The sequence below is a fragment of the Zingiber officinale genome, chromosome 1A, assembly GCF_018446385.1.
Source record: "Zingiber officinale cultivar Zhangliang chromosome 1A, Zo_v1.1, whole genome shotgun sequence".
NCBI classification, from domain to species: Eukaryota; Viridiplantae; Streptophyta; class Magnoliopsida; order Zingiberales; family Zingiberaceae; genus Zingiber; species Zingiber officinale.
Genome location: NC_055987.1, coordinates 32789907 through 32815513, shown reverse-complemented (window position 1 = coordinate 32815513; position 25607 = coordinate 32789907). Strand labels below are relative to the sequence as shown.

At 39.9% G+C, this 25607-nt stretch overlaps 1 protein-coding gene across 10 annotated transcripts; it reads left to right on the top strand.

Moving 5' to 3' along the window:
• The first annotated feature begins 4701 nt into the window (after positions 1 to 4701).
• Positions 4702 to 23940, top strand: LOC122022955 (flap endonuclease 1-A-like). 10 transcript variants are annotated; one of them, XM_042581078.1, is made up of 17 exons: positions 4704 to 4872; positions 4985 to 5101; positions 5282 to 5340; positions 5484 to 5543; positions 5622 to 5675; positions 5784 to 5832; positions 5928 to 5975; positions 6172 to 6237; positions 6412 to 6462; positions 6552 to 6671; positions 6734 to 6818; positions 22717 to 22798; positions 22938 to 23046; positions 23118 to 23174; positions 23273 to 23318; positions 23403 to 23456; positions 23692 to 23940. In XM_042581078.1, exons 1-16 carry the CDS (start codon positions 4861 to 4863, stop codon positions 23417 to 23419), a joined length of 1032 nt encoding a protein of 343 aa, XP_042437012.1. In that variant the 5' UTR covers positions 4704 to 4860; the 3' UTR covers positions 23420 to 23456; positions 23692 to 23940. The 10 variants fall into 10 exon arrangements, with proteins under 10 accessions (XP_042436999.1, XP_042437019.1, XP_042436993.1 ...); XM_042581065.1 differs by lacking the exon at positions 23273 to 23318 and having other exon boundaries at positions 4702 to 4872; positions 5517 to 5543; XM_042581085.1 differs by lacking the exon at positions 23273 to 23318 and having other exon boundaries at positions 4703 to 4872; positions 4985 to 5084.
• The last annotated feature ends 1667 nt before the right edge of the window (positions 23941 to 25607 follow it).

Sequence of the window (25607 nt, the reverse complement as noted above, 5' to 3'; positions counted from 1 at the left end):
TTGCAAAATTAGTTAGTTTATTTTTTATGTCTATTTTCCCTAGCTTAACTTGGGTTGCTCACATCAAAAAGAGGGAGATTGTTGGAACCCCAAGGTTATTTTGGTGTGATCAACAAGTTAAGTTAGGTTCTGTGTGTTTTTAACCTTGTGTCTAAGTGTGCAGGAGCTTAGGAACACAAGTAGTCGAGCGGAAGACGCAGCTAGCGAGAAGGACGGTACGCGGTGCGTCCGAGGGACGAGGCACTGCAGAAGAGTACATTGGCGGACGAGAAGGAAGCGTGCGATGATTCCGAGGGACGAGAATCCAGAGTGGAAGACTACTTGAGGAGCAAGAGACACAGCTAGTGAGAAGGTAGACACGAGGTGCGACTGAGGGACAAAGACTGCGGATGAGTGCGCTGCCAGACGAGAAGGATGCACACGGCTATTCCGAGGGATGAGAAGTTGGAGCGGAAGCCTGCTCGAGAAGACCTGAAGTTGAGTTCGGGTGAGCCCTATTCCGGATAGCAGAGATCACCCAAGCGAGCGGAAGACTCGGTCTGAGGCGAACGGAGCCAGAGCAGAAGACCCGGGATGAAAAAGTCAACGGGGTTGAGTTTCCCAGCCGGGGCGCCTAGAACTGTCCGGGGCGCTCGGAACCCTTCTGAGCGCCCAGAGTTGACTTTTGACCAGATCGCGGCAATCTTGATCTGAACGTTGGGGGATAAAGTTTTATCCCCCCAAGGCGCCCGGAACCCTTTCGGGGCACCCCGACCAAGACTATAAATACAGCTTTGGTCCAGAAGCTTTTCAACAATTCCAAGCAATTCATTTTAGACACTTGTGCATTGATTTTTAGAGTTAAGTTTCTGTTTTTTATACATCAACGCTGTAAGAGGCTTCTCCGTCTAGAGGAAATTTGTTAGTACGCTTTTCATCTGTCTTAGATTAACAACCTTCCTGGTTGTAACCAAGTAAATTGTGAGCCTCGTCCTTTCTATTTTATTTACTTACTCTTTATATGCAAGTGCTAGTTTAAGAAGTCGAAAAGGGTTGTACTTTTTGTTTTTGCAGACTATTCAATCCCCCTTCTAACCGGCCGCCACGATCCAATAACAACTTCGTGCCTGAGAGAGAGAGATCAGGTGGAGAGGGCAGTGGTGGGGCGGCCGAAACCGAGAGAGAAGAAGGGAGAGGAAGGAAAACGGGGATGAGTCGGCGTCGGGAGCAAGGGTTCGACACAGAGAGGGAAATAAGGTGGAGTAAAGGGAATGTTATAAACTTAGGGTTTTTAATTAAACCCTAGGTTAAATTCTCAATCAACTTTCCTTTTTGGGTATTTCAAACATGCTTTTCCTAAACCTATAAATTCACACCCTTAAATTCGTCATACGAGCTCCGAAAAATTCCCAGAAAATTTCTAAAAATCCTTAAAAATTCCAATAAGATTATTTAATTATTATTTTATTGCCGTATTTTACAGTCATGTTAGGAATTTGCATGCCCTGATAAGGAATAGTATCAGAGACATTTTTTCTGAATATCTTTTCATGGGACAGTTGGGGAAACGTGCACGTACCTTAAGAAGCGTGCACGTCCGCTACTGGAGCACTATATAAATGGGAGTCCATACATTGATGAAGGTATGTATTATTTTTGCTTGAACTCTCGTTGTCGCTAGATTTCTTCGTCATCTTTCTACTATTCTGGTAACTGGCTTGAGCGTCGGAGGGTCAATACTGGGATCCTTTCCCTGACCCGACATTGATGTTCTTTGTGTTGCAGAGCGAAGCGGAGTTTTCATACGGTCAATTGAGGAGCGGATATGATCATTATATATTTTTGAAGATTACCTTGAGCATCGGGTATCAGGGACCAAGACAACTCGATCATTATACGTAGATAACATTGACAAAAAAATTTATGATAACTTGAACAATATTGAAGACAATTCGTCACATCCTCTTCTCAAGTCACGATAATTTGGTCAATATTCCAGTAGTATTATTTCAACCATTCTATCTTCTCAATGATCAAAATCAAAACAGAGCGTTAATTGATTGAGGATTAATTATATGTGATTAATTTACCTTATCGGCAAGCGCCCACTGGTTGTCAACCCAATGCCTTCTCAGCCGAAGCTCGCACGTGCGGACTCTGACTTTCTTCATCTTTCCGAGGAGGTAGACGACGACCTTCCCGTAGCCGATGGCGCTAACCACGGGCGGGCTCCAGGCATGGTCTGCGAACGACTCCACCTCGTCGCCGGGGCTCCAGTTGTAGAGGCCAATCGGGACCGGCTGCGTCCTAATAAACTTTCAGGGGGCTCGCTTGAGCACCGCGGCCTGGGACGTGGTGGACCTGCGGATGCGGACGACGTAGTAGTGGCCGTTGCCGGAGACGACGTCAGCACAGCGCCAGAAGTAGGAGGACTCGTTGTCCCACTGCTGGACCTCGACCTGGCTCTGATCCCCTTGCACAGCCGCATCCTCATCCTCATGTTTGTCGCCGCCGCCGCCATCGTTGCAGCAAAATGCGAAATTCTCGCCCCCGGACCTCCACTGATCGGATCCACGATCATTGTGAGAGAGATAAATCGTAACACCCGAACTAACATGGGATGGATCGGGTGGGATACATGGATAGAGAATTTATTCCCCATTGTCATTAAGTTTCGACCCGATGACTTCCTTGCAGCAACTTCCGTCGCAGCTGTCATCGTACTCATTATGATCCTCGATCGATAATTTCTTCCTTCGTCGGTTGTTTAGTGATGATTTTTTGTGTCTGTTTTCTTTATATGCCAGTTCGCGGGTACTTCTCAACGGAGAATATCAAATAATCGATTTTCCCGCTCTTTAAATTGAAAACTTTGATTTTGGGACTAATTAAATAATTTTGAAAATAATAAAATATTATTAATTTATAAAAATAATGAGTTTCTTTTCAAAAATAAAAGAAAGAATTTGAAAGTTACCTTTGCGCCGATTCAAATATCCATTCGCTGGTTAGAGTGAACACTGTTACGTTCTATTATTTTAATAAAATAATTAAATTTTATTAAATGACTCTAACACTTTAGCTTAAGTTAAAATCACTTTAACACTCGATAATGTGAAAATGATTTTAAATTTGAGTAGTTTTAATTAAGTTAGTAAAGAAATATTTTAATAAAATAATACTTTCATATTTTTAAATTTTGATTAATTTAAAATAATTTTAATAATATAAAATATTTTAATAAAATAATACTTAATATTTTATAATTTTAAATAAGTTAAAGCAATTTTTATTATTGTAAATTGACTTAAAATCTTTAATATCAAACTCAACTTACTTCTAAATCTATGTGTCAAATAAAATTTATTCTCATTCTCTACATATAAAATTTTCTTTACTTCAACTTCTTTTTAACTCCCTAATTTACATTAATTTACCTAATTATCCTTATTTTTTAAGTACAAAAAGTTTAAATTAAAGTATAATTCCTTTTAAATGTAGAACATTTAAAGTAAATCTAATATATTTCCTATTAAATTGAGCATGATTTTTGATTAATATACTTGATTCTAATTAAATGATGCTGCTGAATTTAGGAGGGATTATATCTCATTTTAATTTTTTTGTACCTATAAAAAATAACAAGGGATTCTGTTTTATAAAAATAATGGTATAATTTTTCCTAAATTCAGCATCATTTAATTAGAATTAAGTATATCAATTGATAGGTAAGTGAAAAAAAAGAGTCATACTCAATTTAATAAAAAATATACTAAATTCTAATTTAAATGGATTGAATTTAGAAGTAATTATACTTTATTTTATTTTTTTTTACCTAAAAAATAGGATAATTAGATAAATCGATATACATCTAAAGTTGAAATAAAGAAAAATCAGGAGAGCAGATTTGCTGGTCTTTTTTTGTGAATCAGAGGATGTACCACTCATGATTATGACCGGATAGTGGGCACAATCCGACCTCAATTGGTTGTAATCCCTCCTGGTTCACTGTCCATTCCATGTTATAGTTTGGTTTGGAGCGGGCGGTTGTAGGCCACCAGTGGTGGACAAGTGGTTAGGTTGCCGAGCGTCGAGCGAGTGTGGCCTCCAGCCATCCGCTCCGAACCAAACTATAACTTGGAGGGAACGATGAACTCAGGAAGGGATCACAACTAATTACGATCACGATCTAACCATAATTATAAGTGATCCTTCCTCTAGTCCATAAAAAAAATCAAAAAAATATGATCTCATTAAGCATAAAGTTGAGTTTAAATGGTGGGAGTTATAAGACCATCCACACCAGCTTTCCTATCCAAAATGCATAATTTAGGATAAAAAATTTATTTTATTAAATTTAGATATCTATTTTTCAATACACCATTCCTTATTTCTTCTCTCTCCTCTATAATATTTAGGGAATAGAATTTATTCCCTAAATTTAGAGAATACTATTCATAAATGTATAATTTAAAGAATCGATATAGTAACTGATATAATTTTTTTTTAATTACCCTGTCCAAAATTTAAGTTAAAATTTTTGAATAGGGTATCTGATGTGGATGCTCAATTTACTTGTTTTTATTATAATCATAAGTATATAACATTAATTGCTATAGTAATATTAAAATTAAAATAACATATTTTAATATAATAATTTTATAATAAAGATAAGTTTGAAATAAAATTTATAACATTCTTTTCCATTTCATCCTTTTCGTCGAGGTCGAGATCCTGTCGAAATCCTCCAGACCGCAATTCCTAATTTATTCTTGAATCAGAGATTATACATAAGTTGAATAATAGATGGGTCCATAAAACTAAACGGGTTCATCGGACCAGTTCTTCGCTGTCAGAGGATCCGTGCTCGTCGAGGTCGCCATGGGGATAAAGGTAAGCTTTCACATCCACATGCGGTATGCGAGTATGCCACTGCGATCGTCAGTTCGTCACCTCACTTACTTTGCCATGGTGTCGTTATCTTCCGCTGTCGCTTTGCTGTTAGGGTTTGACGAAGCTCCTTGCTGACCACGCTCCCAAAGCTATCAAGGAACAGAAGTTTGAGAATTATTTCGGCCAGAAGATTGCAATCGACGCCAGCATGAGTATCTACCAGTTCCTTGTCCGTTTTTATCCCTTATGTTTAGTCTTTTTTTCATCTTATTTTTTTGGATATGCCGTCCTCTTCTCGAGTTAGGGTTTAGGGTTTTAGATAGTGGCTATTGAGCTTTTATCTGCTGTTTGTACCACCCACACTTTCCTCTCTATATTTTATAACTTGATGCAATTGTCTCGCATTTAGATCGTTGCCAGAAGAACTGGCATGGAAACTCTCACTAACCAGAATGGCAAAATTACAAGGTGATCTTACACTTCTATTTCATTGTGTTGTCCATGATAAATGTTAAAAAGTGCTCAAATTTTGAGAGAAATCTCTGCTTGGCGGGGACTTGTTTATTTCTTCATCTAACTCTTGACATTTGGCATTTGGTATGGCCGATAAGCCATCTGCAATGGATACTCAATCGAACTATCAGATTTTTAGAAGCAGGTATCAAGCCAGTGTAAGTCCATTTGCATGTCTAAATATCATTTTGATTCTCACTCAGCCACCATGTTTTATTATTATTTTGTGATGCCAGATATGTATTTGATGGTCAGCCTCCAGAGCTGAAGAAACAAGGACTTGCTAAAAGGCAAGTCTTTACAGATTTGTCATTGTTCCCCCCCCCCCCCCCCCCCCCCCCCCTTTTTTTTTTTTTTTGCAAGATAATGATAATCTGTAAGCTTATTTTATTCTATAGATATTCAAAGAGGGAAGATGCAACTAAGGATTTGAACACAACTGTTGAGGTCATTGCCTGTGCATAGCAAGTACCTGTATTGGGACCCTTTAGCCTACTAGAATTTCTTTTGCTGCCTTAGTTAGTTACTTTTGCTGTTTGCAGACTGGTGATCTGCAGGGAATTGAAAAGTACAGCAAAAGGACTATCAAGGTAATCATTGATATTGCTATTTTATTAGAAATTACCACAAGGATCTCATTGACTATGATGCAATCAACATGAAGTTAGCATGCTGATTATCTGTTTTCTTCATATGTAACAGAGTTTCTTTAAATATATTTAGAAATTTTGTATTACTTCTTGAAGAATTTGATTCCAGTTGCTTACTGTAGAATTTTTATGATAGGTAACCAAGCAACATAATGAAGATTGTAAACGACTCTTAAGACTAATGGGTGTGCCAACTATTGAGGTAAACTAGTCCACTTTCACTTGTTGAATTCTTAATCCTTGCTACAAGAATTTGAACTTACAATGACAATTTTGCTTTCCCATGCCAACATTTCCTAAAACTACATGCAATTGCTTAATATAGAAGTACTTTATCTCTTGTTTTAGAAGCTAAACTCATCTTTCTGATCTAAAGGCACCCTGTGAAGCAGAAGCTCAATGTGCAGCTCTTTGCAAAAGTGACAAGGTAATATGATGCATTGTAACATATTCTGTTTTGTTTTTTTAACTTTTGTATCCTAAACATAAACATATTTGTTTATTATTAATCTTTAGGCGTATGCGGTTGCCTCAGAAGACATGGATTCTTTAACTTATGGGGCGCCGAGGTTTCTTCGTCAGATAATGGATCCTAGTTCCAAAAAAACCCCTGTGATGGAATTTGAAGTTTCAAAGGTATACTTATTCTGCTTATTGCTAATTGAATTAGTGTATTTATTTCCATCCTTACTTTTCAGGTCCTTGAAGAACTAGAACTCACTATGGATCAGTTCATTGATCTGTGCATTCTCTCTGGATGTGATTATTGTGATAGCATTAAAGGTAAACTCGCTTCTCAGATATTGCACACTCAACAAGTTTAACATACAAGTCTAGTATTCTACTGTTCACTGTTTACAAAATTTGATAACTAATGTATATTCAAATCTCTAGTACAATAATGCTTGTGTAGTTGAATATGGTGTCAGTACTGCAACTGTTCCATGCTTATATTGCTCTTCCATATCTATATTACTCGTACTTGATATAGTGTTCAACATGGGTATAACACTGATCGTTGACGAAGAAAAGACTTTCTGGCTTTAAGGAGACGATTTCCTTTAGATCCTGCGCACATTCAAACGATCCAACAAAGCGTTAGTGACCAAAGACCTGGGAAATTATCCACCCTTCGACGCTCAAATCTGTATGATCTCCGGTTAGTGAAATGAAGAACAGTAGTGGATCTGCGAGAGCATGGGTTTCAGATGCAAATGATGTGTACCTTGCCAACGGAGAGGATCCCCCTTTATATACCACCTCTCACAACCTTCGTGATTATGAGATGACATCGTGCGTTGGAGTTTGTTAGGTGATGGAAAAGTATAGTATGGATGATATGCAGTAATAGTCCGAGGAATCTTTTTTCTACCCTTAGATGTACCTCTTTTGTCGTTTATGACTTAAATCCTTGATGAAATTTTCAAGGAAATATGTTGTCATAATTAACCTCCGCAAGAAGTACCCAAGGAATATTCCTCGACAACCTTGACAGACTGTTAAAACATTGTCTGCTGCTTGTTTGTTGAGTATACCTTGACCGATCCTTAAGTCGGCCTACTCGTTTGACTGATGTACTATGTGCTGAATATATTTCGACGAGTCCTTAAGCCGACCTGCTTGTTTGGCCGATGTACTCTGTGCTGAATATAATTCGGCCGATCCTTAAGCTAACCTCTTTTATTAAACCATTCAGTATATTCCTTTGCCTTATGTCAGATTAAGCTACTCAATTATGTCCTACGCCACATTAATATACTTGCTAGAGAATGGTAGAGTATATCGGGATCTCGAGAAATCCCTTTGATAAGTGCCATATGCTTGATCATGCTTGATTGGGCATATGTGCACTTTGGTCGGGCATACCTGGAAAGTTTTATGAAGTTGAGGCCCTTAAGTCCGGACGGCCGGTCGCATATATGGGAATTAATGAGGTTGAGTGCCTTTAACCCAGCCGGTTACATATGTGGAAGTTGATGAGTTTGAGTGCCTTTATTTCGGCTGGGATTTATTCGACCAGTTACATATATCAGAATTGATGAGGCTGAGCGCTTTTATCTCGACCGGACTTTATCCGATCGGCTACATATATGGGAACTGATGAGGTTGAGCGCCTTTTTCCCGGTTAGGCTTTATTCGATCGGTTATATATATGGGAACTAATGAGGCTGAGCGCCTATATCCCGACCAAGCTTTATTCGACCGGTTACATATATGGCAATTAATGAGGTTGAGCGCCTTTATCCCAGCTGGACTTTATCCGACCGGTTAGAGCATACATGCCTACCCGACTTTAAGGCTGGATGAATGCACACACACACACTGTTGTTTATGTTGACATGCCGTAGAATGAGTCAGTTATTCCGATCACAATGTAAGACCGGTCAACCTTAAACTTGACCTCTCTAAGATCTGGCTACCCTTAAGACATTATACTCTCCACTTCGCTCGGCTTAATGACCAATCATCTTCCCCTGGTCGGATTAAAACTTGGTCTGATTAACTCCAGGATTTAATACTAGGGAACTACTCCAATCCAGACGAAGGGATATTACTCATTTTTGGAGTAGGACTGTTACACTCTCTTGACTTTGACTACCACGTCATCTTCTGGGACCATTCGTCATAACCCGTATCACTAGCTTCTTCTACAAGTCTAGTCGAAGGTGTAGCCAACTGACTGGACCCAAGTTTTAATTTTGCCCGCTTTATCTTTTCACGCTTCCTTTTGTACCTTGGAGATTTGGCAAATTTTTTAAAAACCATCTGCCTGCAACTAGTTTTTCTCAGATGAGATTACCGAGGATGCGTAGAAAGGTTCATGGTCAGAGGGATAATATGGTTGTCACTTCCATCATAAATGTCTGCTTATGAGCTGAAGCCGCATGACTCTCCTTTTTGTTTTCCGAAATGGCTTATGATGCACGCCTCTTCGTACGGCTCAATCGCATATATTTCTCTATAGATCAATGACCCTTCCAACACAGATTGTTTTAATCCAACGGTGATAATTAACTTTCACTTTATAAAACTCTAAGCGGTGTGCGCTCTTCGCACTTTGCATTTCATCTTCCCTGCCTTTCTTCTCCGACGACCCTTACTCTCCAAACTTCTCCTTTTTTCCACCCTTAAGCGACTCGGTAAGTTGTTCCCCTTCTTTTGGATTTACATCCTATTATAGCTCAGGAATCATTCGCCCCCTGGAATACCTTTACTTGTTTCACCTTTGATAATTCTAATGAGGCTTACATTCGGTCCAAGTTTGAAATCCCTAAAGAGTATACCATCGTCTTGCCTTCTTCCGACGATTGACCTCACCTTCCTGGCCCCTAATCATGTTACCTTCTTTTCTGACCAATTAGCGGCATGTTTACGCTTTCTTGTCCATCCTTTTTTTTTTGTTGGAAGTAAGTTGATACTTCTAAATCCCTTTGCAACAGTTTGTTTCAAATGCTTTCCGATACATATGTGGAATGTTTCATGTTGTTCTGCATATTTGACATTCCACCAACACCCTGCAATCTTTTTCTCTTCTCCTTTCCCAAGAAATTGGAACCCGGTGCCTTTCTCTTCCAGTCCCGATCAAAGGCGGTCTTCTTCGAAGATATGCCGTCTTTGAACAAAGGATGAAAATCTCATTTGTTTTTCATGAAAATGCCTGGGCCGGTACCTAGTCTATCGAAGGATAATCCTCTTTTCCTCTTCCTGACCTAGGCTAATTCAAACAGGATCTCATTTTTGTTTCTTATCTTCCTAAGCTGAATAATCAGCGTTTCAGAATTCATAGGTGGCTACACGAAGACTTCCTATATCTATTTGGTTTAAGCCTCATCTACAAGAAGCTACCCTGCTCTTTTGATAAGTTTTGGTAATTCTGTCCTTACGCTATTGTTAACTAAGGTGTTTTTTGTTTTGTGCAGTAGATGCCATTTTGAAGTCCTTGGTCGATGCAGCGATTGACCTGACCGCTGAAAAGATTCGCGCCGAGGAATAATAATTGCTAACCGAACGAGGTTTACCCTTGGTCGCTTCTTTTGGTGAGAGGACGTTCCTTTGCTAGGCAGTTCTTCAAGGCCCAGCTTCTTCGTGTCCCCTTATGTAGAGACCACCACCACTGCTCTCGAGTGGCTTCATCAATCATTTTTTTCCTTACCCTTTGTCTAAGCTCCGCTCGCTTCAACATTCACCCCTTCTCCTACGCTCTTAATACTATTAGGAGATCGTTTAATAAATACGTGGGAGGTTGCAAAAAACAAACTTAATGAGCTTACTCTTATAGGGCTAGCAGACGAATTTTCTTATGAATGGACTAAGGTAATGTAACTTTAATTGATTGTGTTTCATCCATTCTGAAGGCTCATAATTGCGCTCATCTTTCATAGTTGGGCAATTAGCATGAGCGTTGCTTAAAAACTGTACGACTTGGTTAAGGAGAATGGGTTGCTAAAGCAACGAGTCACCGAAGCAATTTTCGCGCGTATCTCTGAGCGAATAAAATAGCGAGATGCTCAACTACATGAAGCTCAACAGTTAGCTAAAACCGAGCAAGAGAAGGCAACCCAGTGGAAGACTGCCTTGAACACTTTTGAAGCTCAACTTCAATCGAAAACAAGTTACCGGATAGAAATACAGAAAAATTGGATGAGCAAATGACAGAGAACGCATAATTGTATGCCCAGCTACAAGAATTGAAGGCTTCATACGTTGTTGAACTATTTGTCAAAGAATTCGAACTGGTGACTTAAAAGGTCGAGCGAGATTCCATGCTATCAGATTTGATGACTGCTCAGATTGAATCAATAGTAGTTCGGTCAGAATCGACAGCCTATCAGGCGGGAGAGGACGAGCGATTTGAGGCTAAGAAAAAAGCCTTGTTTCTAACACGTGACTTCAACGTCCTCATCGTTGACTCCATTACTAAAACTCTCTTCCTTAGAGCGGAAGGTGCGATGAAGTAATTAAAAGAAGGTGGATATCTCACCTCCGATCCTCCCTTCCAATCCTCCTGCCAGTTTACAAAAAGATAATCCATAACGCTCCTCCTGATCTATTTCCAAACTTATTGTGCTCTATCTGGTTCTCCTTTATTTGTCTTGTTCAATGAATGGGATACTAATTTCTGCTGTATGATTGAACCTATCAAATATCTCTTCTTTAAAGCTTGATTGTATGATCATTTATGGTCTTACATAACACGTGTACTACCTTAAGGATCATCGAAATCCGACCGGACAAAAATCCAGACGGGGAAGGGCAAGAATGCTTAGGGCTGACCATCTAGGCCAATCGACTGATCGAGCTATAGTGCTTAACGCTTATTCACCTAAGGATGCCAATCTTTACGACCAGTCATAATTAAAACTTGTTCTAGCTTATTCTTGACCGGGCTTACACTTGTTCGTACCTTAAGTTTTAGGATAATACGAGGATAAGACGAACTGCGACCAATATTGTTTACTCCAAACTAATTGAAATTGAACCCGCCCGGTACAACCTTGTCTGAGTAAATAATCAGTCTCATACAAATCCGTTCGGGCTTCCACTATTATTCCCCCTATCAAATCACTAAAGGCTTGTTCGAGTTTGAGATCGGCCATGCTTTTAAAAGAGTTGCACAAGAAACCAAGCTCACTTCAAAAACATCACCGACGCTTCGGGATGATTGTCTGTCAAATTAGTTACCATTGCAAGTTTTTTATTGGTAACACGTGTGAACATTCCATCCTAGATATATAATTTTTCATCTACTCGTTGCGTTATCTAACCATCCAACAGTTCATTGGTGACTCCGCCTTTTCATTATTATGATCCGACGATTTAACTCAAATAACATTTTCGAAGAATTCATATAAAAACTTCGTGAAAATGAAAAAACCCTGACGCTTTGCCCTCTTCTTCTTCTTCCTCTATATTTTCACACTTTTCATTCTCCTCATCTTCTTGTTCACTATAGCTGAAGCTTGCGCATGGTACACTCACTGCTCCTCCAATTCCACTATTGATGATGCCTATGACTTTCCTCTCAACTATGGGCTTCCATCCTACATGGTAATTCCTGCTAGCCAAGACCGTCCCCATCTTCCTCGGCCAGAGAGTGTTGTTGTTTTTGGAGAACAAGTTATAGCTGACTTTCGTTTACCCCTGTATCCTTTCTTCATTAACGTTAGCCAATACTTTGGCATCCCGCTTCATTAACTTATTCTATAATCTCTTCGCATCTTAAGTGGTGTCCTTATTATTTTCCTCTTGTTCAATGCCCCTCTTTCTCCTTGTTTGTTCCATCATTATTTCTTTCCTCGACAAGTAGAAGACGATCTATTTCGCTTTTAGGCTCGTCCTAAGGTTATTTTGTTCAATAGAATTCCAGCCCAAGAGGAATGGACAGATAAGTATTTTTTCATACACCTTCCGAGCTTTCTGTCCTGCCCCACAACCTGGCAACCAAACCTTCCCCCTATTCTTGACTTGGTCAACCTTCGCACAGACCCAATCCTTCACCAAGCTCTAGGAGAGGTTTGAAGTTTAGTTTCCCAAAGTTGACTATAGAAGGTCCGTTATATGTTTTTGGGATCACTCCGGTGGATCTTGAGCTAAGTGTCACTTTTGGTAAGAAAAAATCTGTCTCTCTTAATTATTTGTTATTTCTTAACCATTTATTATAAAATTTTCTAATTCTAATTATCCATTTATTTTTACAACGGAAGCCATTAGACTGACTTTCCTTTTCAAAAATAATTGGCCATCGGAAGAGACTCTGAACCAAATATACGAGAATTTAATAAAGGAGCGCTAGCTTAAACATGCCTCTGCCTCAGTTGGTTTACTTCCTCCAGTAGAACTTTCTCACAGTTCTTCTTCCAGCGCTATAGATTCGGATACCCCTCTCATAATTAAGCGCAAAAGGCCCCAAGCAGAGGCTACAGGCTCGGGTATACCCGAACGGGATCGTCTTGCTTTGGCCGAGATATCTTTTGCTCGAGGTAAAGAGCCTGAATCTCAAAAATATAGTCGCTCTCATTTTACAATTGCTATGATAAGGCTAGGTGTTCTTATACCTATGTCTTGTGCGATCGATCCAGATATCAGGCCCATCGAGACAATGCAAGCCCCTTTACCTACTCAGTCAGCTCTGCCAGGAGCTTTAAGCGTTCCTTCAGCTACCCCCTTGCTAAACGAACTCCTAGTATGAGATCAGTCGGTCACACATCTGATCGATCGATACTCAAGTAAAGTTCTGGGCTGGTTGGGCAAGTATCAGAATCTTTATCTGGTCAACCAACTTTTGCTCATTTGCAATCGCTTGAGCTCCCTCTTGCTCTTCCTTCGAGGCCTACTCGTTCAACTAGTTTTCAATGCCTTTTCAAGCAGTCCTATTGGTTGCCCTCACAACAAGGGCTAAGTACCACTTTTCCATCTTTCGGGATACTTAAGTTAAAGGGTTTACTAGCCAGAGTCATGTGTGCAAGCACATGCACAAATACAAGGAACCACAATTTCAGAGTGTGCTGACGAGCACAACTGAAATGCCATTGTGGTGAGTGCATGACTAAGTTTTCTTAAATTACTTTTATGAACTATACCTTTATCGTTATTTCATTCAGTTCTACGCTTTTGGACTACATTTGGGCCAATTGGTTGTGGACTTGTAGCGGGTCAACAAAATTTTGAAGAATCGCGTGGAAGAATTAGATGCTACTTCTATCGCTCCTAGCAATGAGACAACCATCTTGTAAGGAAAAATTGAGGAGCAAGCTGAGCTCATCTCTAGTATGGAAAATACTTTGCAATAATGTCAACAATTAGTGAAGTCTCAGTAGATGGACAAGCAGAGATTAGAACTCTTACTACAAGATAGCGAATTCAAGCTCCGGGTAGAAAGAGCAATGAAAGATAAAACCATTCTGACCTAGATCATAAAGATACCCTGCTAGAAGAGCTAAAGCTTTCACATATATCCAACTCCCCTGAACTAACCCAGGAACTATCCACTAAGAATTTCTTGTTATTGAAGCAACAAGTGGAGCTGAATACATGAGAAACCCAACTATAATCCATGCAGGCCGAGTTAGACGCTGCAAAGGCTGAAGCTGCCGCTGCTCGGACCGAGCTATCACTTTATAAAGATGAAGAGAATGAGTGTCTTGAGCTGGGAGGAGAGCTTATTTAGATTCTATTGATTTTAAGAGAGAACTAGCACAATGGCTTGCAGGAACACTTAACCATTCTGCCGAAGGGGTAATCCAACAATTACGGAAAGACTAGCCACCTACCGACAAATCCCCCTGACAATCTATTGACCAACATCGACTTCTCAACGAGTTCCCAGGGGATCTCTTGAACAGATTCGATTAACAATTTTACGTTGTGTACCCTAATGTATAATTGTGTACAATCATTAGAAAGAATTGAAACTATCCTCCAGAGTATGCCGAAATATATTTTTAAGATGTGATAAAATAGACATTGAGAAAGGTTAGATGACACTAGCTTCTCATGCATATCTTCAGAACCACCAATAAGTTTATAAAGTAACTTCCATGCACCCTCGTCATGCAATATATGTTAGGAGGCACAATAAACCGATCGAGGTAGTAACGCCGAACGAAATAGTCTGACTAAACAAATAAATTACTACCTTCAAAAAAACTTGCCATAATTGATTGTCGGATTGAATAATAAGTTTAGCCTTGATTTAGCATTGAGCGACATAATCAGGTTGAATAAAGAAAATTCCTTCCTAATATATGCTTGCTTTTAACTTATAACTTGACCGGTTCGGGGGTTCTTGATATTTCGGTCTTTAAGCCGCTCTAGATTTATCTGAGCTGCGAGAGCATGCTCACTTACAGCTCGAACGAATGGTTCGAAAGTTTGGAATTCGTTCGGTCATTAAGTCGCTCTGGATTTATCTGAGTTGTGAGAGGATGCTCGCTTATAACTCGATCGAACGACTTGGGAGTCTGAAATTTGTTCGGTCATTAAGCCGCTCTAGATTTATCTGAGCCGCGAGAGCATGCTCGCTTATAATCCGATTGAACGGTTCGGGAGTTTGAAATTCATTCGGTCATTAAGCCGCGCTGGATTTATATGAGCCGCGAGAACATGCTTGCTTATAATCTGGACCGCCCGCAAGACTCCCGCAGGAACCTTGATGAACTTCTTGTGAAATGTATTCTATATCTTTTTGGCCCTATGCACTTGAGTAAAGGACATGAGAAAGCTCGCTTATAAAGTTGATCACCAATCAGAGTGAACTGACTGGCTTTTTTCTTAATTATACGTGTCTGCTCGCGCTTGGGTGGTAGACTACCCTGCTGTAGAAATAATATAATTGGGGTTCTCCAGTCACTTTATAACTCTAGGTCGGCCTGTCTTTCAATACATGCTACTAATAGTGTTTGCTCTACCGGCCTGTCTATATTCCAGGGAATGATGGCAGAGGCTAACTTGGCCAGGTCGTCCTCCATTTGATTTTTTGATCGGGGAACCTTTTGGATAACTACCTCCTGGAACTTTGTTTTGAGTTTTTCAAAGGCTTTTGTATAGAGCTTAAGTCACTCATTATTAATTTGAAGTTGCTTGATAACTGTTGCGTAGCTAATTGTGAATCGGAATAAATTAGAACCCAATCAACACCCATATGTCTTGCAGCTTATAGGTCAGCTATTAATGTTTCATATGCAACCTCATTGTTGGTGACCCAGTAATTCAGCTGAACGAATAGTTGCATTCTATCTTCTTAGGGGATATCATAATAATACCTATCTCACTACCCTGCCGAGTGGAAGATCCATCTACATATATTTTCCAGATCTCCTACTCGGGATTCTGAACCTCTATTAGAAAATTCGCCAAAGCTTGAGTCTTGATGGCCGCTCGAGGTTGATACCGTGTATCATACTCAGTAAGCTTAGTAGTCCACTTGATCAACCTTCCAGAGGCTTCGGGGTTGACAATTACTCGGCCTAATGTGCTATTAGTGAGTATTATGATCAGATGAGAAAGGAAATAAAGACGTAACCTCCGGGCAGCTAATACCAATCTGTAGGCCAACTTCTCGAGTGCGGTATAACGACACTCGGCTCGTTTTGTTAAATGACTTAAATATATAGGTTGTTGCTCCTTCCTCTCTTGTCTCACCAATATTGACCCGACCGCATAATCATTAGCTGACAAATACATCCACAATGTCTCACCCGCTATGAGCTCTGCAAGTATAAGCAGGCGGACAGGTAATTATTTAGCTCCTCAAAAGCTTTATTGTAGGCGGCATCCTATTGGAACTTGGTCACCCGACGGAATATCTTGGAAAAAGGTAAGCTTCGATCGGCTGAACGGGAGATGAAACGAGAGAGGGCAGTAATCCGGCCGGTCAATCTTTGAGCTTCAGATTGCATGGAGGGGCTATATCTTGTAGTGCTCATACCTTGCTCGGATTAACCTCAACCCCTTGCTCGGTCACAATATAGCCCAAGAACCTCCCACTCTTGGCTCCAAACATACACTTGTTTGGGTTGAGCTTCTATCCATATTGTTTTAAAGTGTTGCAAGTTTCCTCCACGTTCGCACATAGATCAGCCGCATGAAGGGACTTAATGAGGATGTCATTCACGTACACTTTCATGTTCCGCCCGATCTGCTTCCGAAAGACCATATTCATGAGCCGTTGGTAGGTAACCTCTGCATTCTTCAGTTCGAACGATATAACATTATAACAATGGGTGTCCTCAGCAGTTATGAAACTGATCTTTTTCTGGTCGTCCTTGGTAAGAGGGAGTTGGTGATATCATAGTTCAAAATTTCGTTCTGTGCCGGGCGGAACGGGTGAAACTTACCGTTCCGCCCACGCAATGAAACCAACACCGAACGAGCGACGATTTCGTAGTGTCATGCGTCATGCGCTACGAGTCGTGCGCGTACCAGAAATCGTTGCACTAGGAGGAACAACGTCGCCAGAAGCTTCCGGCGTCGCTAAAAGCTTCCGGCTTCGCCGGAAGCTTCGCGGCGCCAGAAGTGTGTCACGGGCGCTGAAGGCGTTGCGATGCTTCTGGCAACGCCGAAAACGTCACGGACGCTTTTGGCGCCGCCGAAAGCGTCGCCAGACTCCTCTGGTGCCGCTGGACGCCTCCGACGTCGTCGGAGGCGTCCACGGGGCGTCGGAGGCATCATGGGCGAGTCGCGGGCAGGGGATCACTATACAAAGTTACAATTTAAATAAATTAAACAATTCCCATTTAATTGTGATATTTTAAAGAGACTTTCATAAACCATAATTAAATTATCCCAATAAAATATAAAAAATATATTTATTTTTTTTAAAAAATAATCAATTTTATTAAATAATATTCTGAAATTGTTTTTACAATTTTAAAAATTCTAAAAAAAATATTTTTTTAAACAATTCTATTAAATCAAATTTATATTCTTATATATATTTTTTTATTATTTTATACTTTTACTGATTTAATAAAAAAAGGCAGCCTGGTGCACGAAGCTCTCGCCATGCGGGGTCCCGGGGAAGGATCATTGTACGCAGTCTTACCCTACTTTTTGCAAGAGGCTGTTTCTAGGATTCGAACCCGTGACCTTTTGGTCACATGACAATAACTTTACCGTTGCGCTAGCCTTTTAATGTTTAAATAAAATTACTGAAATCGTATCGGCACGGTACGATACTGAAATCGTATCGGCACGGTACGATACTGAAATCGTATCGTTCCGGTCTCGGACCGAAACCTCAGCACAGGTTGAAATTTTAAACCTTGGGTGATATCCCTAATATGCGTCCAGCATACAGATGAACTCGCACCTGGAAGTGGAATCCACCACTTGATCGATGCGAGGGAGCGGATAATAGTCTTTTGGGCAGACTTTGTTAAGATCTCTGAAATTGATGCAGACCTGCCATTTATTTCCTTGCTTTGAGACGAAAATCACGTTGGCCAACCAGCTCGGAAACTGAATTTCACGAATATAGCCCGCCTCCAGTAGCTTATCCACCTTATCTTTGATGATCTTGTTCTGCTCGGCTTTAAAATCCCGCTTCCTTTGTTTGACCGACCGAGTTTCTGGATAGACATGAAGCACATGCTCGATAATCTCGGGCAACACACCCGTCACTTCTTTGGGCGTCTAGGTGAATACATCACTGTTGCGCGTTAAACATTTGATTAGCTCTTCTTTAAGTTCAGGAACCAGATCGACTACTATCTGAATGGTAGCTTCTGACCGGTCAGGCTGAATTTGTACTTCTTCTTTTTCTTCATAGACGAGGACGGGTGGAGCCTCCTAGATAACATTGACTTCCATCCTATCTTCCATGCAGAGTGGGCTTCAGTCTTGATTATCTCAACATAGCACTTGCGTGTCATTAGTTGATCTCCTCGAACTTCCCCAACTTGGTCATCCATAGGGAGTTTTATTTTTTGGCAAAAGGTAGAGATCACCGCCCGGAATTCATTTAAGGTCGAGCGGCCTAAAATGACATTATAAGTTGAGGGCACGTCAATCACGATGAAGTTTGATCGACGTGTCCTCATTAGGAGCTCCTCCCATAAAGATATGACCAATTTTGTCTGGCCGAGCGATTGAATCTCATTACTAGTGAATCTATACAGAGGAGTCACCATGGGTTGAAGCTCGCTTGGGTCTATCTATAGCTGCTCGAATACTCGCCTAAAGATGATGTTGACAGAACTATCTGTGTCAATGAAAGTATGGGAAATGTTATAATTGACTATAACAATCTTGATTATTAATGCATCATCGTGGGGTATCTCCACCCATCTAGATCCTTGGGTCCAAAGCTGATTTTAGGCCCGACCGCCCATTCTATGATGCACCCGCCCGCATGAATTTCCAATCGCCGAGCGTGTGACTTTCTCGCTCGGTTGGAGTCTCTATCGGTTGGATCTCTTGCTATCATGTTGATGTTGCCCCTGGCGGCATTATTACGATTTTCCTCCTACTGGGTCGAGCACTCCGGTTGGTTTCGAGCGGGAGTGGGTGTTCGGTCCACTAGTGGTGGTGGTGGTGTAGCCCTCTGCTGTCGTTCGGCCTCACACTGATTTCTTCTGGGCGAGCCATTCGGTCTTTGGTAGGGTTAGCGGTTAGGCGATGGAGTGTACCGACGAAATCTCCAATTAGCCAGCGTGTAGCAATCCCGTGGGTCATGGGTGGTCGACCGGTGAAGAGTGCACTATCATCTTGGAGCTTCTTGAGGAGGCTCCGGATACCTTTCTTGCTCGACCCCCATATGCTGCACGGCCTGGGGTCGTGACTCTTGATGATGAGGTTAAGGGGTTGCTCGGGATCCTTTAGGCGGAGGAGTGGGCAATGCTCAGTGCTCGGGTACAGGAGCCGGTGTGGGTGTAGGAGTATCTTTCCTCCGGGCAGCTTGCGCCTCTTTAACATTGATAAACTCGGTTACCTGGTCCAACAGATGATCAAAATTCCTCAGAGGTCTTCTCACCAAGGAATTGAAGAAATCATTATTGACAAGCCCTTGGGAGAAGGCGCTCATCAAGGTTTCGGTAGTGGCGGAAGGAACGTCTTTGACCACTTTGTTGAATTTTTTAATGTTGGACCTCAGTGACTCCTTAGGCCCCTGTTTCAGTGAGAAAAGACTCAAGGGAGTCTTTTGGTAGTGTCGGTTGCTTGCAAAGTGGTGAAGGATAACCTTGCAGAAATCCTTGAAACATTGGATAGATCCAACGGGTAATCGTCTGTGCAGAACCATCGAAGCTGGTGAGGAACACCCGCACTTCACCCCATCAGTAAACTGGTGAAGGAGAGTGACATGCTCAAATTTGACAAGATGATCAGGATCAACTAATCCTGAGTATTCCCTTATGGCTAGGTTTTGATAATGCTTTGACAACTTATCCTCTAACACCCTTTGAGAGAACAAGGTGCTAATGTCTTCAGGCGAACTATAACGTGCTGGAGCCTTTTCCCTTCGCCTGTCTCTGACAAGTGCTTCTCTAGAAGACTCTCGGTGAGGCTCTTCTTGATCTATATGTTCAGGCGGCGTGCGAAAAAGAGCCCCGATGGTGTGGAGCCAGTGAACGAGATGCCCTAAGTAAATGAGCTTGACCCTTCTCTTGTACGCCTCATTCCTTTTGGTGAGTCGTTGTTGAAGCGATAGGATTAGATGGCAATAAAACACCACCGGAGCTCCTTGTTGTTGTTGTTGTTACTGTTGCATTAACTTTTGCGTTTTTTCGATGATGAGTAGGTCTAGATCCTCTTGCGTCAAAGTGATAGTGGCGAGTTTCCTCGTCTCTTCTATCTCTGATTCTTAGATTCAGGTGAAATTTTTCACATACAACGCCAAATTTGATCCTGTTTGAGAGATGAAGAGATGGCATGCTGGTGACGATGGCTTAATCATTGACAAAGAGAAGACCTCTTGGCTTCGAGGAGAAGATTTCCTTCAGATACTGTGCACACTCAAACAATCCAACAAATCGTTAGTGACCAAAGACCTGGGAAAGGATCCCTGGCAAGGCCTTTCGACGCTCAGGTCAGTACGATCTTCGAGGAGTGAAATGAAGAACAATAGTGAATTTGCGAGAGCGTGGGTTTCATATACAAATGATGCATACCTTGCCAACGGAGAGAATTCCCTTTATATACCACCTCTCACAACCTCTGTGATCATGAGATGGCATCGTGCGTTGCAGTTTTTTAGGTGATGGAAAAAGTACAGTCTGGATGATATGCAGTAATAGTCTGAGGAATTTTTTTTACCCTTAGATGTATCTTTTTTGTCGTTTATGACTTAAATCTTTGATGAAATTGTCGAGTATGCTGTCATAACTAACCTCCGCAAGAGGTACTCAAGGAACATTCCCCGACAACCTTGACAGACTGTTAAAATATTGTCTGCTGCTTGTTTGTTGAGTATATTTTGGCAAGTCCTTAAGCCGACCTGCTTGTTTGGCTGATTGACTCTGCGCTGAATATATTTCAGCCGGTCCTTAAGCCGACCTCTTTTATTGAACCATTCAGTTACATTCTGTATAATCCTTTGTCCTATATTAGATTAAGCTGTTCAATTACGTCCTGCGCCTCATTAATATACTTGCTAGAGAATGGTAGAGTATATCGGGATCCCGAGAAATCCCTTTGATAAGTGTCATATGCTTGATTATGCTTGACCGGGCATATGCGCACTTTGGTCGGGTATACCTGGAAAGTTTTATGAAGCTAAGGGCCTTAAGTCCGGACAGTCAGTTGCATATATGAGAATTAATGAGGCTGAGTACTTTTAACCCGACCAGTCTTTATCCGGCCGGTTACGTATGTGGAAGCTGATAAGGTTGAGTGCCTTTATCCGGGTCGTGATTTATTCGACCGGTTACATATATGGGAATTGATGAGGCTGAGCGCTTTTTTATTCCAGTCGGGCTTTATCCGACCGTTCCCATATATAGGAACTGATGAGGTTGAGCGCCTTTATCCTGGCTGACCTTTATCCGATCGGTTACATATATGGGAACTAATGAGGCTGAGTGCCTGTATCCCGGTTGACCTTTATCCGACCGGTTATGTATATGAGAACTAATGAAGCTGAACGTCGTTATCCTGGCCGGGCTTTATCCGGTCGGTTAGAGCATACATGCTCGCTCGACTTTAAGGCCGGACGAATGCACACGCACACTGTTGTTTATGATTGACATGCCGTAGAATGAGTCAGTCATTCCGACCATAATGTTAGATCAGTCAACCTTAAACTTGACCTCCCTAAGATCTGGCTACCCTTAAGACATTATACCCCCTAATTCGCTCGACTTAACGACCGACCATCTTCCCCTGGCCAGATTAAAACCCGGTCTAGTTAACCCCAGGATTTAGGAACTACTCCAATCTAGATGAAGGGATATTACTCTTTTTTGGAGTAGGACTGCCACGTCCTTTTGCCACCACGTCATCTTCTGGGTTCATCTGTCATAACCTGTATCAATCACAATCTCTAACATGACTATTTTTACAAATTTGTACATGTGTTCATTAGGGTCACTGAGTGTACTCTTAGTGTCAATTTCAAGTTTGTTTTTTAAAGTTTGAGCAGTAACTCTGTTTGGTTGCAAGGAAAAAAAAATCTATTTATGCATTTGATGTTCCATGAAATAAATTATACACTTCATACAGTGTGCTATTTTCAAAAATGTTTTCATAACCTTTCTATTTAATTGGTATTATTTTTAGTGATTTGTTTATGCTATTGTTTATTATTCTTCCTACAAAAGTTTTGATCCTTTACAACTCTTTCGGGTTTAATGATTGAAATTGCGTCATTATGTAAAAGCAATTTTATTATCTTGCCAAGTTTTACGCCATGTTTATACTCCTTTAAAATTGTGTGATACCATCCTCGGCTATGCAGTCATCATTTTTTATGATTTGAGCATCTAGAAGTTGTGTCAACAAAAACAAAATAATGCTGCTTACCTTTCTATGGTTGCATTTTAGGTTTTAGATTCTTTATGCATTTTTGTTATGGTCTATATTTGCAGAACTCATCTTTATGTGCATAGGGCATTTATTGAATTTTTAATTCTTCTCCCTAGAATGTATATTTTTTAACATGTACATGATATACATAGCAGTTTTTTTTATATATTAAATTTCTTTTGTAACTTTCTATGCAATGCTGCTAAACGAATGACTCTATCAGGCATTGGAGGACAAACAGCTTTGAAGTTCATCCGTCAGCATAGTTGCATAGAGAATATCTTGGAGAACATAAACAAAGAAAGGTGCTCCAATTTCCCCCATTCACTCAAGCAATATTTAGTTGCATCACCTTCAATTGTTGTGGTTTTGTAAAAATTAAGATCCAACAGGATTCTTATGTTGTCCGTGTAGTTTCTCTTATAAAACTTGGTATAATTATAGATATCAAATTCCTGAAGAATGGCCTTATCTAGAAGCTCGACGCTTGTTCAAAGAGCCTAATGTGACCATGGACGTTCCAGAACTAAAGTGGATAGCTCCAGATGATGAGGTAGTAATGAAAATTAATTAGGTGCTAATAAGTCCATTAGGCATCTTTACACAGTATTCCTCTCTTATCAGGGTCTTCGGAGCTTTCTGGTGCATGAAAATGGATTCAATAGTGACCGAGTTGCTAAGGTATTTGCCCTCTTCATAATGATTTCGTCTTTGTTAATAGTTGATTGTGGAATGCCCTATATGAAACTGTTTGTTAATCTCACCTTAAAATTTTCTAGGCAATAGAAAGAATTAAATTGGCCAAGAACAAATCTTCCCAGGCCGGTGGGAATTCTTTTGCTATCTTGTCTGAACTTTGGTGTTGCTTATGATCAATTCAATCATTTTTATTTTATTTTATTTTTCCAGTTTGGAGTCTTTTTTAAACCTGTTGTAAATGCATTCGCCCCCTCCAAAAGAAAGGTATGCTTCGGTTGGCACTTGTGCCTGTTTTCCTTTTTCTTGCCCAAAGAAACCTCGTCACATTCTAGTACTGGCTTCTGCCTTCATGCAATGACTCAAAATCATGCACATGATCAAGTGGTGCAAGTGCCATAAGCATTTACGGTTGACCTGTGAATGTTTAAGCTGCTTCAACTGCCATAAACGTTTACGAGGCCTCAGTGAATTCTAACTTATGTTCTGTAATATTTTTCAGGAGAGTGCCTCCGAAAACTTGCAAAAGGAGAATAGTGCCTCCGAAAGTGGTCATTGGAGTCACTCTGATCATTTAGTAGCAATTTAGAAAAAAGGACAAAAAGGGTACCTGTGATGCTCCTTGTGAGTGATAACTTTTTGGATAATTGTTAGTCATATGACCGCACTTCGATGGTTGAGTGTGGTTTGATGTATTTTGTGTAGATGATCTCTGCTACGATTAAAATGAAAGTTTTGCTTGTATTGGTCATCAATGATCTTTGCTATGATAGGTGATCAAGATATACATAGAGAGAGGATACTTTTGTGGCTAGATATTATTTGTTTAGTGGTCTTTTATTATTATTTTTGTTGCCTTTTATTGTAACCCTTCTAAAAGTTTAACCCAGATGACACATTTTAAGAGTCAAACCTGCGACCAGTTTGGTTGACCTCAATAGGCAAATTTTGAAAGCTAGACCTTCTGTTCCCATGGGATGGACAGTGAGCTAGTGTTTGAAGGTATTTTTATCATGAAGTTTAGGGATCAAATTTTAGTTAATTGGGTGTTTGTTGTTATTCAACTCTTCAAGATTAATAGTTATTCGTAATTTATCTTTTTCATATTGGTTGGGATGAACTCATGGAGGTGTTAGGGGTGAGTGAATCGTCCTTTGAAAGGATGGTTGACTCAATTTTTGGGTTGGATGAGAAGGATAACCTTCTAAGTGTTTGGGTTGGTTGATTGAAAATTTATGATGCATAGATTTAGGTGGAAGTTTTGGTGGGCTGTTAGATGATACTCAAGTATGATCGACTAAATATTTTGAGTTGCTTGATTAACGAAGCAAAAGGTGATATCGAAAGGTCTTTGAGTTGCCTGATCAATTCTAATAAATAAATAAATAAATAAATAAAGATGAAATTAGTCATTTTGGTGATTTTCTTCCACAACTATCTAGAAAATTGAAATAAGATATTATATGAGAGGGTATGTTTATGATTTTGTCGGATTCGATCCTTCTTCAATGTTATAAATTTACCATTTGAATTGTTTGATCAATTTTCATAAAAGGTCATATGGTGACCTTGGATGTTATAATTATCTGTAGAGAGGTAAATTAGAAAATCGAGTAGACCATCACATTAGAGGGTGTTTTTATCAGTTTCATTAGGAATTGATCCTTATCCATTTTTATAAATATACTATATGATAACCAACATGGTTATGCCCTAAGTCCATGACTAATTAATTTAATAAACGAAATCTTTTTTTTAGAGTTGGGATGTTAAGATTTGATCCTTTTTCAATTCTACAAATCTATCATTTACATTGCTTAATCAATTGTAGTGGCATTGACACTTGGAGGCGGCGATGGCTGGCGATCAGTTGTCACCTGCTGACTGTGGCAACTACGTTAGTGATCGATTAGTGCAAGAAATGAACTAGAGGTATATTTGATATTTAAATTTTAATTAAACACTAAGCTTTGAATGTAATTGGACTATATATTATTGACCTTGTAATCTAGATTACAAAATTTTATTATTTTTTTAATCTAGGTTATATTACATTAGAGTTTTAAAACTATACCAAATAAAGTAATCAATATTATAATATAATTTTGATTACATTACAACGCTGATTATCTCTGACCAAACGTAACCTTAATATCAAAAAAGATGTCTCATTTAGTCACATATATAATTACTCAATTATCCTTCAATATTGATTAGTACGGTTTCCTCCTGTTTAAATCTTTTTATTAATTATTGAACTAGTCGGGTGCATTGTAACAAGTATAAAATCATAGCTACTGTATATATTATAGAAAGTTTGATTTTGTAGCTACTATAATAATTGTAATAGTTATAATTTTATAACTATTATAACATAAATTTTTATCAACGTTGAATAAATTATGTATTATAATAGTT

What these genes read in the sequence shown, in the direction of transcription:
- LOC122022955 (XM_042581059.1), top strand. An exon ending in AAACAAGGACTTGCTAAAAG is followed by an intron (nt 5,676 to 5,783) that starts GCAAGTCTTTAC and finishes TTTATTCTATAG; the next exon opens with ATATTCAAAGAGGGAAGATG. An exon ending in TGGGTGTGCCAACTATTGAG is followed by an intron (nt 6,238 to 6,411) that starts GTAAACTAGTCC and finishes TCTGATCTAAAG; the next exon opens with GCACCCTGTGAAGCAGAAGC.